This window comes from Anguilla rostrata, chromosome 18, assembly GCF_018555375.3.
Source record: "Anguilla rostrata isolate EN2019 chromosome 18, ASM1855537v3, whole genome shotgun sequence".
NCBI classification, from domain to species: domain Eukaryota; kingdom Metazoa; phylum Chordata; class Actinopteri; order Anguilliformes; family Anguillidae; genus Anguilla; species Anguilla rostrata.
Window position 1 is genome coordinate 8,293,780 of NC_057950.1, and position 14,656 is coordinate 8,308,435.

Sequence of the window (14,656 nt, forward strand, 5' to 3'; positions counted from 1 at the left end):
ACATAAACCCCTTCTGCAGAACTACTCCCAATCTGCATACATAAACCCCTTCTGCAGAACTACTCCCAATCTGCATACATAAACCCCTCCTGCAGAACTACTCCCAATCTGCATACATAAACCCCTTCTGCAGAACTACTCCCAATCTGCATACATAAACCCCTTCTGCAGAACTACTCCCAATCTGCATACATAAACCCCTTCTGCAGAACTACTCCCAATCTGCATACATAAACCCCTTCTGCAGAACTACTCCCAATCTGCATACATAAACCCCTTCTGCAGAACTACTCCCAATCTGCATACATAAACCCCTTCTGCACCCACTCATCTGAATCAGCTGTGCACACACGTACATACACACACGCACACACACCAACACACACAAATATACATATACACTCCTACACTATACACACACACACAAATATACATGCACACACACATACATACAAACATACACACACCTACACTAATATACACACACACACAAATATAAACACACACCTGATACTGTACACACGCATAGGATTTATAACATTTATAACCAACTGCTACCACACATATTACACTGAAGGTCAACTAAATCACTGTTTTTATGTACAGAATATTGAGATTATGATATCTTGCCATCACACAGTCAGAGTTCAATCAGAGCTAAAGCTGAGGGATTTACCCAAAGGGACAACAAGCTTCAACAGCACAAGGATGACAGCTTTCAGACCTCTGCTGGTCATAAGTAGTACTGCAGGTGGTTTTCTGTCAGCTGTGGAACTGTATTCTGTTTGGATGAGTGGAGGTGCTTAGTTATGCATTACCCTCTATGTGCTGGTGTGCAGCACCCGTTCCTATAAAGTCAGCAGGAACACAAGACACTTGAATAATACATAACGCTATATTATATAATACTGACTTGACGTAATACTACTATCATACTTATTGTTTACAATACTATATCTGATGTCTTATGATATGTACCAGGAGTGGGCATGCACAAAGCAAATTCACACAGACAGGCTTGTGACAGTGTCTATGAAAAAAAGCGGCTTACAAATAAAATTCACAGGCAATCACATCCGTGTTTGTAATTTTGGCAGTTTTTTTTCCGGTAGGGAAAAGGAGATACTTTTTTCACAGGACTCGTAGAATTTGGCCAATAACAGAGCCGCCTAGCACCCCCAAGCAGAGGGTGGAGCTTCGGTTTCTGAGCTGACAAAGCATGATTCGGAAAGGTCGATTGTGCAAGTGACAATTCGATACATCTTACACAACGCAAATTTCTGAGTGGAAGTGGCCTTTATTGGCTATTCTGAGCTACAGGAAGGTGGGAAAGCGACAGAGAGGACACTGAAGTCGATGCTAAAACTGAGGTAACATGGAGGTAAAAGCACTCCTACCTTCCGAGACGTAGGCGAAGGGTTTATTCCTCACAGACAGCAGGGTCAGCAGGTTAAAGAAGAGGGCCACAAACGTCCCAACCAAAAGACGCCCCCTACAGGAAGGAGGCAGAAGATCAGCCCTCAGCCAGCATGACCAGCACTGAAGAGCAGCGGTGGTGACAGAAGAGCTTCATTATGTAGACAGAGAGTCAGAGATTCAGAGAATCAGAGTCTGAGAATCAGAGAGTCAGAGAATCAGAGAGTCAGAGAATCAGAGAGTCAGTGTCAGAGAGTCAGAAAATTACAGAGTCAGAGGCAGAGAGCCAGAGTTAGTGTCAGAGAATCAGAGAGTCAGTGTCACAGAGTCAGAGAGTCAGAGTCAGAGAGTCATAGAATCAGAGAGTCACAGAGTCAGAGTCAGACCCACACGTCGTCAGGGAGAGCACCGCAGCACAGGAACCCACGCAGGCTGCTCGGAAAAGGCCGGCAGTTCTGGCGTACTCACGTGTGGACCTCCGGCTGCTCCATGAAACGCTCCACGCTACGGAAACAAACAGAAAATACATCTGAGCTGTCACTGATGGAAAGCGGCCTGACTGCTGTGCGCTCGGGCTGAATAATGTATTCTTAAGGGACTGACAGAAATACAGTCATGATTAAGCACATGCAGATGTCACTGTTTGCATATTGAGAGGGAGGGGGTAAACACGACCTTTGACCCCAACCTGTGGTTTAAACTCAGTATCATATTCTTATTTTAGGGCCCCAAAGTGGAGAATTAGGACCTGTATTCAGTCTCAGAGCAGATAATACTGATCTGTGATCGTTTTTTTACCCTGTACATATTCTAACCTTATCCACGATGAGCCAAGACGCTAGATCAGCACTCCAACCCTGATATGCTTTCATAAAAACACCTGACTAATGACTAAATGGTACATTGTCATTTTAAATTATGTCAACGCCAATAATTTGGTAATTTATGTAATAGGAGAGCCATTTATCCTAAATAAAATGAAATAAAATGACCCTCCCTGATTGGAATTGCAATTAAACTACATTAAACACTTCAAGGAGTAAGGAGTCACAAATGGATGCATGTAATTAGTGTTCTAAACTGGATATTGTAATGCTGATGTAACAATCATTACCGGTAAACTGAAAGCAATGGAGTTGGGGAAAAAAAAAATAATTCCAAAAAACCTCCTCTTCGAAGGGTCCAGCATTTAAGCAGACTGAATGGAAATAGTGCAATGAGCTTCAGGGTTCATGTCATACAAAGCCCCATCCCCCCACACCCCCAGCCCCCCACACCCCCTGCCGTGAGGCTTGGCAGTGAGAGGTGTGGCATTCACCTGCCTGTCTGTGAGGTCACAATGAGCTAACCCCCGCCCCCCACTGTGACGCAGAATTCCGTGCTGGTGCACTCTGCTGTGAACATCCCCACAGCCTGCTCACTTCCACTGTTCTAATGCTGACAACGCAGAGGCGAAATGCCCAACAGCTGCACAGAGGAAGGGGAGGGCGTACCTTTCCTTGAGGACGAACAGCGCTCCGAGCTGGACCAGTAACGTGGTGGCGAAGACGGCGAGGACCTCAAACCGCTCGAACCTGTGGCACAAACATCAAATGCCAATAAGAAACTATCCTGTGACCCTGTTGATATGGAATATACATTTAAAAAATGTTCACTTTCTGTTTTGAGTTTGAATATAAAAGAACAGAAGTGCTGTTACTTTATCACAAAGATAAAAATCTCTATGTGGTTTTCACAAATACATCAACAGTTCGTGTAGGCCTACTTTCTAACAGATTGATTGATTTTCATCACATTTAAGCCTTTAAAGGTGTGAGATCAGAAACATGTGATTAGAATGTTCTTATGATTGGAATTAACATTAAACTATACTCAACACTTTAAGGAGTAAGACCACAAATGCATGCACGTAATTAGTGTTCTTAACTGAACATTCTAATGCTGATGTAACAATCACTGCTGGTAACTGAAGGCAAAGGAGTTATAGCACAGTGATGCACTTCAATTCCTCAAGTCAGGATCGGACCCCAGCGTTGGAATTCAAGCCGCAAAATGCAAAAATAAAAAAATTAAAAAAGGCTAATCCATAATTAATCTACCCCACAGTTCACCCGATGTGGGGTCGCTGATGAACAGCGCCACGCCCAGCCCTTTCGCCCACAAGAGGCATAAGACACACAATAAAGCAAATCAATTATACAAGCTACGATACTTAGACACAGAAAATCATTCTGGCCACGCGCCTGAAGAAGTATCAATAATAAAACGGACGCGGCGGCGGCGGCGTGTTTTCAAAGCAGGGAGACTGAGCCAGCCGCAAATCGGAGACGCTCACACACATACGCGCATGCACACACACACATACACACACACACACGCACACACACGCACACGCACACGCACACGCACACGCACACACACACAGACACACACGCACACACACACACACACACGCGCACACACAGACACACGCACACGCACGCGCACACACACAGACACGCACGCACGCACGCACACACGCGCACACACACACACACACACACACGCGCATGCACACATACACACGCACACACACACACACACGCACACACACACACAGAAGCTCGCACGCTCACACACACACACACACACAGACACACGCACTGCCCCTTTAAATACTTTTAGTGGAAACCCAGCTCTGACACAACTTATAAGGTTGTAATTTACAACTCATTATATAACAACATATAGTATAACTTACAAGCATTTCGCTGCCAAACCGCCCTAAAACGAGATGACGCAGCTGACCTTGAAATTTCCCCTCAGAAGGCTTAACACAATTCCATAAAGCAACCCTCACATTACAAAGTTCAGGTCCCGCTAAATTCATGCTTTAATACCCAGTACCTCAGCCGGGCTGCCCTGGGACAGGGCCAGGCCGCGCATTAGCCATGAGCCGGCCATTACCAACCGCTGAATTAGAGCGCTAATACTCCACTCAGTGCATGTTTGTGGACATCTGAGTTCAGGGGGGATTAGCGAAGGCTCCCCCCCCCATCAGCCCCTGCTGCATCTCCTCAGCCAGTACTGTAAGCGCTCTGTTCCTCCAAACAATCCGACACCAAAATGTCAGCGGGTCAAGCCCGTGTTTATGGGGAAGCACAAAAGAGCCTTTGGGATATACCCAAACAAGCCCCGGCAGCAGCAAAGCCCCGGGAAGGCCGAGACGCGGGGATCGCCCCAGAGAATCCGTTTCCAGCTCGGTCCTCGGGTTCAACGCGAAGTCAAGCAGAACTCGTTAGCGCGCGCCGAGCCGCCGCCGCGGCGGGGTTTCCCAGAGGACGCGGCGGCGTGGCGCGGCGTGCGCTATCGGGGCCGGCGCGGTTATCTGTACCGCACCAGACGGGGAGCGGTGTCGGCAAGCAGCGGAGCCGAGCCGGGCCGGGCCGGGCCGAGCCGAGCCGAGCCGAGCCCGGGCCGGGCCGAGCCGAGCCGAGCCGAACCGAGCCGGGCCGAGCCGTGTCGGGCCGGAGCGTGCCGAGCCGAGCCGGGCCGAGCCGGGGCGTGTTTATCGGGCCCAGAAGCAGGCAGCGGCGGTGCGCGGGCCCCGAATCGCGGTGAGGTCAGGCGGGCAGAGCGAGGTGTGGCCGTGGTTCGCCGCTGACCCGTGCGCTGAGCGCATTACCGCCGGTCCCAGCTGCAAAGCCGCTTTCGGCGCAATCGCCGCTCCTCCACACCCGCGGGTCAGGGGTGCCAGGCGAACAGAGAGCCGCTGTGTCCCGCGCAGAGCCGGGCCGGGGGCCGCCCCTCCCCCCCGCCTTCCCCTCGGTTTCAACTCACTACCCTGGCCACACAGGCCGTGAGCGCGACCCCAGGACTACCGCACAGTTACACTTCAGGACATCGATTTGCCGCATGTTCCCCTAAAATCTGCATGACGTTTCTCACTCCACTGCATGCACGTGTAATAACAGCCCTGCGAGTGACCAAGTCAAGCCACAGAAATAATTTGGAAGAGAATTCTGCAGCATCTTTCAAGTGCTATAGAAACATCCAGTCTTATTAATTCCATGATTTTTGGAGCACAGATGCAGTAAACATGTACAACCCCACAGTGGGCACCTCACCACATGCGTTTAAACAGGTATGGGGGGGGGGGGGTGACCAGCGCAGTAGTGAGCTCAATACAGCACATTTAAATGTAATCAGGCCCTGACTGACTGCCTGTCCTTTCTCTCGCACCGACCACCGCCAAAGCAAGGAGTGAGACGGTCGGGACCAACCCGAATGAGAACAGCAAGGGTGACGGGGGGGGGAGATTTACCCAAACAAGTACAGAAAGGGTGAAGGAGAGGGTGAGGGGTGAGGGATTGACCCAAACAAGCACAGAAAGGGTGAAGGAAAGGGTGAGGGGGGAGGGATTGACCCATGTAGGTGGGTGAAAGGGTGAAAGCAAGGGCAAGTGGACAAAATTGACCTAATACGGCAGATTGCGGGTAAGGGGGCGGGACTCACCTGATAGGGCAGATTGCGGTTAAGGGGGCGGGACTCACCTGATAGGGCAGATTGCGGGTAAGGGGGCGGGACTCACCCGAAAGAGTAGGCAGCGGTGGGCTTCTTCATGGTCGCCCAGGAGCTAATAAGGCACGTGATCAGGCTGGGGGACACAAACCAATGGGTCAGCAGTCAGCTCGTGCACATAATACTACTGTGCTATTAAAAACACCAACAGCAAAGGGCATCTTTTTACATTACAAGCTTTCCCTTCATCTGGGTTTGCTCTCATTGCTTCTGATTTTTGCTTTTTTATTCTTGTTTTTTATTCATTTTGCTTTTATTTGCCCCTGTTTTCAATTTTCCTGTTATGCCATTTTGACTCATTTTTGTTTTCTATTTTTTTGTATAGTTTTCTTACAGTAAAATCTTTTTCGCATTTCTTTTGTTTTCTGCTAAGCATATGGGCTGCAAATGACTTGTATGAAGCACCCGATATAAATATGGGTGATCGTTATTATTGCTTACAATGGAAAGAGCAATGACCCCCCCCCCCCCTCCAAAAAGACACAGTATCCCCTCACCTGAAGAGGTCGAAGATGGTGAGGTAGCTGTATGCTGTTAAGGCTGAAATAAAAAGGAAACTGGTGTCGATTACCAATGACCAGTACGAAAAATAAAACACACGCTCTCTATACTGTAGCATATGACATAAGTTTCACTGTCATTTAACAATACTAAAGACACAAACTACTTAATGAAATATAAACAATGCCTTTGACTTAATTAAATATTTTTATAAATGTCTGAAGCAAATATTTCTGAGAGCATATGCCCAAAACCCATTGGAATGCACACACGGTACAATTCACATTGTAATAGTTGCAGTTGACACTGATGTCCCATCCATGTTGGTACACAGACACAAAATACAGAGAACGCATTTAGGCCTTGTTACCTAAACTAAATACGCAAATAATTTACATTGCTTTAACCCTTTGAAGAGTACAGTTTTATTAAGTCAGTGTTCAAGAACTATGTTGCTTTCAATTACCAGTAGTGATTGTCACATCAGGATTAGAATGTTCAGTTTTGTGATCACGTATCACACGTTAAGACAGCACATTTCTGCTTAACGTCGGCAGCGTTCCACCCGGCCCACAGAGGCTTAAACTAACGCTGTAGCCAAGCCGGCGTGTCTATTGTCCACAAAAAGGAAATGGCCGTTGTGACCGTGCTGATTGTGTGGGACGATCTGCGGTTTGGGCTCGCGGTCATGTGATAGGGCTCGCGGTCATGTGATAGGGCTGAGTCTGCTTCCGCCGCACAGTGTCCCGTCTCCAGGCAGCCAGGAGCGCAAAGGCGCCGCAGGACATTTTTTTCGAGGCGCTGCTAACACGCAGATTACGGTAATTCGCCGTCCGGGCCCCGGCGGGCGAAACCCGCTTTGTGTAAGCTGGATGCGCTTTAGAGCAGATTAAGCAAGATTTGCACGGAGGCATAATTGTGTTTTCACACATCGTCTTGACATATTTAATCAACTCCGCTGATGTTTAATCAACTCTGCTGATGCGATCCATCAGGGGGGGAAAGCGCTGCTCGGAGCTGCTGATCGCTGCGCGGAGAGCTCCTGATCGCGCGCTGCTCTGTCGCGCTGCTCGTGCCGCACATACGCAAAATCCTGAACGAAACGCCTTACGGCAACAGGAGAAAAAAAAAAACGAGATGAAAGGGTTAGTGTGATGAGAAAGGGGCGGGGCTTGGGCAGTAGGGAGGGGCGACACCACTGATGTCCTTTTGATTCTGATACCGAGTAGTACCAAGGTTTGTATTCCGATACCAATACTGATACCGATGTTATTAAAAGAATTTTTGAGCGCACAAAAAATGGACATTTATGCAATTTCTACAGTGAAAATTGGTAAATTTAGACATCAAAAAATTGTAATTGAAAGCCTTTGCATTAGTATTAAATGAACAACCAAAGATCAGACCTTTCTCTTGGTTTTGTTTATTAATGGCAATTATACATGTTCAATTGTTCAACAACATACATCGAATGTTCAATTAGGCTACATAATTACCCTTTTGAGGATTCTTCACATTAGGCCAACTGACAATTAGGCCTAATCAAATACCATTAAGTGAAATCAACAATATACATAAAATCTCAAATAATAATATTTTTATATTCGTAATTGGCTTTGTGACGGTGCATTTCTCCACATGCCTGTGTGCGAGGAGGAGAGGGAGGGGTTGGAAGGAGAAGTAGTTCCTCTCCCTACACAATTATTTACTACATATTTGCTACATCTTTTCAATTGATCAGTTGAAATATTTATATTTCGGGATCAGATGCCCATTCAATTTCATTAAAAAATGAAATATTAAAATCACCAGTTAAAGAAAACACTCGGTATTGATATTTTTAAGTGCGGATCGATTCTCAAAAGCGAAACGTCAGGATCGGAAGTATCGATACTTCGGTATCAATCCGCCCATCCCTGCTGGACGGCCTCTGTTTCCCTCAGCGAATAACTGAATACACTCGCCTCACAAAGCAGGAGCGTGAGCACCCGTCATAAGAAACAGAAACGTACCAGACGTACAAAAGAAAAAACAGAAACAAAGGTGGGCAGCTGGGGAAGGTGGAATTACATTACATAAGCACGGCTGTACATTAAGAGAAGGGCCCTGGAAGAGACCCTGGAAAGTGTGTAAACGCTCTAACATACGACGAGCAGCTTAAGGCCACTTGCGCATGTACACAGAGCAGATCAATCAAGACAAAAGAACGGAGGTAAATGAAACCAGATTTGGAAATTAATTTTTAATGCCGTCTGTGGGACAGACAACCCCGTTCGATTGGCCCCTGCCGATGGGTTCCTTCTACCACCCCGCCCCACCCCAGCCCCCCACTTCCCCCCCCCCAAGGGACGGATTGCTTGCATTAACCGCTGGCTGGTTATGAGCAGGATAAGCAAAGTTAAAAGGAACTCCCCCCCCATCCCTCCCACCTACCCCGCCCCGCCCCGCCCCTCCTCAGCCCCCCGCTATTAATCCAGAGGGGGATCGTCTTTCGCCTCGGCTGTCCCGGGACAGGCCGGCACCCATTACAGCGATGAGGAAGCGTTCGATCCCGGGGGCGCAGGTCCGCTTTCCCGTTTCAGGGAAGGGGGTTTGATTTGCAAACTGCAGCACTCTGCTGTCATGGCCGCGCCGAAACAGCCATCGACCGGCCCGGCTCCGGTGTCCGCCAACGCGGCATATTAAACAAAGAGGCCCCCGAACGATAGATTGCTCCATATGTAAACTAAAAGCTTTATTGACCGACTACACAGGCGCACCTGACGGAGGAAACCGGAGCCGATAAAAGGAAGCGCTCGCGGGCCGGGCGGGCGGGGAGGCGGGGCGGTGAGTCGGGTGGGGCGGGGAGGCGGTGGGGGTGAGGCGGGGTGGGGTGAGGCGGGGCGGGGTGGGGCCGCGAGGGCCCGCGCCGGGGGTTAGCGGGACGGCCAGCCGTTTTCGACGCGGCGATGGGTGGTGCGCTCCTCCGCCCCGGACGCGTCCTCCGCGGGTGGGCCGCCGCAGCGGACTGTCACAACACGGCACCCGAGCCGGCTGCTACGCGCCACTGCGGCTACGCCGTTTACGTCTGCCGTTTGGCGGGCTGACGCAGCCCAGTGGTGCTGCCCCCCCACCCCCCGGACCCCCTGAACCCCACTGAACCCCCCAAACCTACAGCATTCAAACAACAACCTGGAAGGTTCTTCACATAACACCACCATAGAAGCTAAAAGGCTAGGTGGTTATACTTAAATACGCAAAATACACGTAAATAGGGTTGAATTAACCCTTCCGTGTGACCTACTTAAATTCAGAAAGATGTAGAAATCTGCCTACAATGGAGATGGTGAGGTGTTCACACATCCCAATTTTTTTAAGCCTTATAAAATTCCATAAATGCTGACGGAAACAAGAAGGTTGCTAAGGAGCTGAAAGAGAAGGACACTAACTTGGTTATTATTGAAATACCTACAAGTGGTCGTCTGTATTTAAATGTCAACTATACGAATGTTGAGCATCAGCCGAATGTATGAACAGTGTGTGCCCACTGATTCTTACTGTTCCCACCGTTCACAGAGAATGCGGGTGTTTCTTCTTTTTCGACGGCATCAAAGCTGTCCGTCGTGTTTGAAAACGTTCAGGAGCGTAAGAGGCTTAGCCGCAGGTCTGCAGCCTCCGTGTATCAGAAAAATTATACCCAAGACACACACATATAGATTTATTGGGATTAAAACCAAGAACATAAGTCCTGATTGCAACAGAACAGAAGTCATATGGAGAGGTCACAAAGGTTAAACAGGACACCCCGGGTTGCTATCCATGCCCCAGGTCCATATGGTAGAGCAGATATTTTTACATGGCCGCCCCAATCTGGGTTTCCAGTCCTCATGGGAATATGGTAACGTTACATTATCATATGGCTGCATCATGGAGTCCATTTGAGTCCATGGAAAAAATGTGCAAGTGCACTGATGAAATGCTGCTAATGTCTGTTGACAAAACCAACAGCTGGGATTAAGCACTGATATTAATTTTAAAATCCTGAGAAAAACTGTGTGCCCAGCAGTGATTATGTTCGCAAGCACGCAGTTTGAACAAACAGTTAAGAGCAATAAATGCATTAAGGGCACAAACGACATAACACTATAACAGCATTATGTAATACAATCTTCAATTCGCTAGATGTCCGCTTGCAGGAATGAGCATATAGATCACTCGGCTGGTATTCAAGCACAACAAATCAAGCACAAAATACACAGATCCTTTACATGATCCCAAGTGTCAAAATATCTTCCACCCTGATTATCTCAAATAACCCAGGAGCTGAATAAGAAGGGGCAGCCAGTTTTCCAGATTATTTTGATGATTTAATTTGCGTTGTCCTCTGACACATTCCTTATCCAGAACCCCACTGCGTAGACCACATGTATACGCTTCTGTACGCCTCTAAAACAGGCACAGTCATCCTGCAGCTCGGGTTCAAAGATTTCCTCAAAGTTTCCTCACAAACCAGTGGCCCAGCGCTCATGTTACAGTCGCACTTATCGGCAGGGAAAACCGACAGAAACCGGAACGAAACCACGAATTCAAAAGAGCTTTCCCCCCCCCGGCCGGAGACAACAGGGGAGGGGGGGGAAAATTCAATAGCTGCGCATCTCGACAGCGATCAGGGACGGCACTCTTCTGAGGAAAGCGGGAAAAACAGACGGGGCCCCTGAAAAGCAGATGGCGGGGAGAACCCTACACTTTAAGTGGCCTGACAGCGATGAAAACACGAAGACGACAGGCCCCCCAGGAAACCCATACATGACACTCGCTAATGCGTCCGCTCAGGATGAGGTCACCGCCCCGGCTCTCGCTGAGCTGAAGGACCTTTCCGCTGCTGTACACGCGCCACGCGAAAGTTTTAGAATGGACAGGCTCGCTCGGTGCAATTTATCCGAGCGCGCTCGGCCGTGCCATAATGCCTGAACACAAGGTTTCCCTCCGAACAACAGATCGATAGATCCCATACAAATATTATTTATGTTACGTTCCCCAAGGTTACCAATTGGTCATGCATTAGCTGAGCATTTATTTTCATGATTCATAAGCCGGGTAGCTATCTAGTTAGATGGCTAATGTTACACATCTACAATTGATTATTCAAATATTCCTGGGCGTCATATAGGCTAGCTGGCTACATTGTGCATTCATGAGCACTGCCAGCTAGTTGCTGTAGTAGCTAAGCATTTTCAATGGTCAGCAATACAATGATGACATTTTTCAAATACTAAATGCAATCTTCTAAAGGAGGAACATATAAAATATGTAGGCTTTTAACCAGATGTTTGTCCCTGCAAAAGTCAGAAGTTAATAGCAGCCATTTTAAGGGTCATTCCAAGAGGTGAACTGAAAGACAACCCCTTCAAAAGAGCACTCTGAAGTGAACACCCAGGAAGTGTTTCTCTTTTTTCCCTCCAACATTAGTATCCCAGAGGGCACTGTGAGAGTGACAACAACCCCCATCCAAATGGTTTTGTGTACAAGTGAACAAGTTAGCCAGCTAGCCTAGCACTAAGCACTGTGCAGCCGAGAGATCATTAAAATCAATGGTTTTGTGTACAAGTGAACAAGTTAGCCAGCTAGCCTAGCACTAAGCACTGTGCAGCCGAGAGATCATTAAAATCAATGGTTTTATGTGAGCAAGTTAGCCAGCTAGCCTAGCACTAAGCACTGTGCAGCAGAGAGATCATTAAAATCAATGAACTCCTACTGCAACCCGTGAAAACGCCAGTTATCACATCCACATAAATGCCCCAGACTCCAGTCACAACCACCAGGAAAAGCTTGGAGGGGGAAAAAACAGGGGAGGGGCTTTACCAGGGGCATCAGACCTTAGTCCTGGGGAGCGGTAGTGTCTACTGGTTTCAGTATAGCGCATAATTTAAGTGGTCTGACTGGCTAAAGAGACCACGCACCTTATTGAAAGGCCTAAATTGGCTGCTTTTTGAAAGGAAAACACAGACATAAGAGGTTAAAAGGAGCGAAGGGCTGAGGGGGGGTGGTGGTTACACCCCCTCCTCCTGTGCGGTGCTGAGCGGTCATGTGACCGGGGCCTGCGTTTGGGGAGGGCTGCGGGGGGGGCCTGCGGGGTGGGGCGTGTTTGACCTCCTTTCGCTTGGCTTCTCTCAGCTGAGCGACTGGGGGAGGCAGACACCGGAACGTTCCACAGCCCCAGACTGTGGAGTCGCCGTGCGCTACGGGGTCCCCAGCCATGCATGGCGGGGTCCCGGGCCAGGCGGGACAGCTCCTCTTCCTAAATGGCGCTCATTAAGAGGGAGGGAGGGCCAAAAACTCCCCACCTTCCTAAAGCCTGGACTGTCAATCTGGACTAGTGGGGAGCTTGGATGCTGGCAGGAATATGTACTGCACCCGATGTTATGTTTAAGTGTTGTCTGCTGATCTGAAGCAGGGATGCTCCTGTTCCTGGAGATCAACCATCCTGTAGGTTTTCACTCCAACCCTAACAAAACACACCTCATTCAACAGCTAGACATGTCATTGGGCTGCTAATTATTAGAATTAGGCATGCCAAATTAGGGTTGAAATGAAAACCTACAGGATAGTAGGTCTCCAGAAGAGGGCTGGGCAGCCGTGATCTACATAATGTATGATTGTTCTTTTCACATTGTTAAGCCAAAGGGGAACTACCATTTCCCTTGTCTACGTATATATATAAAACTGACAATACAGAATACTATTATATTCTATTCCAACACCCACCCCCCTGGCAAAGAGATTCCCTCAGTCCGGTAAAAGCAGAATCACGCAGGATAAATACGGTTTAACCACCGCATCGCGCTGAAGAGATGAGATGTTTTATACCGGCGGATAGCGGTAAATCCGGTTGATAAAGCGCTGCGTATCGGCACAGCTGCAGAGCCTTAACGCGGGCGCCGCACGGCGGTACGGGCATCTGCCGGCAGCGCTCGGGAGATCCCGGGAGAGACCTTCGCCCCCGCGCACAACAGGAAGCGGTCACGTGCGCCCCAGGCCTTTTCCGCAGGAGTACACACGCCGTGCCTCGAAAGTAGCTTAGCGTAGGAGGACGGAGCGGCGAGCCGCGCCCGGGGACCCGCGGCGGGCGGGCGAGCGAGCGAGGGCGGGCGGGGCGGGGCGGACTCTGACGTCACCGCGCTCAAGCCCCGGCTGAAATCCCCCCGCTCCGGGGCAGGAGATCCGGAGTGTTCCGCGGTGTGAACGGAAACACCGCAATCTGCTCCTCCTCCTCCGACTGACTAATTAGGTTGAGAACGATTAATAAAACGTGCGAAAGCCGCGTTGCACAACAGCATTCTGCTCGTTTCATTTTCAAATTCAGTACGGGCGACTGCACGCACGTTCACAAGCAGCTACTATTGTTAGCTAGATGACAAACCGGCTCAGGGCACAAACAGTCCTGTGGGTCTGGGTGGATCCTGAAGGCGTTCCCTGAAACTCCCAAGGAAAGCAATTGGTCATAAGCTCATGAAAACACACGCACACGCAGAGAGACTGAAATACGTGCTGAATAAGGACAGTGGACCGTCATGTGGAACTATGAAGGCAACTGCAATCCGCTTCGCTGTGAACTGGGTGATGATTTAAAGGAGCATCCTTCACACGGATGCTACCAAGCAGAAATGTGGTTGCTCCGCAGTCACTTGCCGGCTTCGCCCTGGATTCCAAACGAGAGATTGGAACAGGCGCTGCACGCGCCGAAAAAATCCAATCGGCTTCACTCCAGAGCGAGGGGACATCCCACCGCACAGCTCCCCCCGCCCCCCACTCCTGTATGGAGGCGGCCGCAGTGGCCGTCCCCGTCGCTAAGCGATGACAGTCTGCTGTTTACACAACTGAAGCTAAGTGTATGGAACAGGATGTCCGGGTCCGACCTTTCGCTAACCTCCGCGCGTTTAATAGGTCAAAGGTGAATGTGAATTTTTTTTTGTAGTAACGGAGGGATGGCGTGCCGGTCGCCGACGGGGTAACCGCAGACTAGTCCTTCATCACCAACCGACGCTCGATATGTTCCTGCAGCGGGGGAAATTTCCTAGAATTCAACCGGGATATTAAAGGCGCTTAAGAAAAGCCCTTTATGGTTCTGACAAGGATATAATCTACATGTGCCTTAATATCTGTGATATGGTAAACAAACTGTTAAAATGGGGAGACCCAG

At 49.0% G+C, this 14,656-nt stretch overlaps 1 protein-coding gene across 2 annotated transcripts in view; it reads right to left on the reverse strand.

Moving 5' to 3' along the window:
- LOC135244556 (zinc transporter 6-like) overlaps positions 1 to 14,656 on the reverse strand; it is an 83,653-nt gene that overhangs the window by 14,989 nt on the left and 54,008 nt on the right. For both annotated transcript variants that reach the window (XM_064316966.1, XM_064316965.1), the window contains 5 exons: positions 6,474 to 6,516; positions 5,987 to 6,052; positions 2,910 to 2,990; positions 1,885 to 1,920; positions 1,398 to 1,492 (listed from right to left, as the gene is read on the reverse strand). In XM_064316966.1, the coding sequence (XP_064173036.1) occupies positions 1,398 to 1,492; positions 1,885 to 1,920; positions 2,910 to 2,990; positions 5,987 to 6,052; positions 6,474 to 6,516 (321 nt within the window). The remainder of the gene's footprint in view (positions 1 to 1,397; positions 1,493 to 1,884; positions 1,921 to 2,909; positions 2,991 to 5,986; positions 6,053 to 6,473; positions 6,517 to 14,656) is intronic.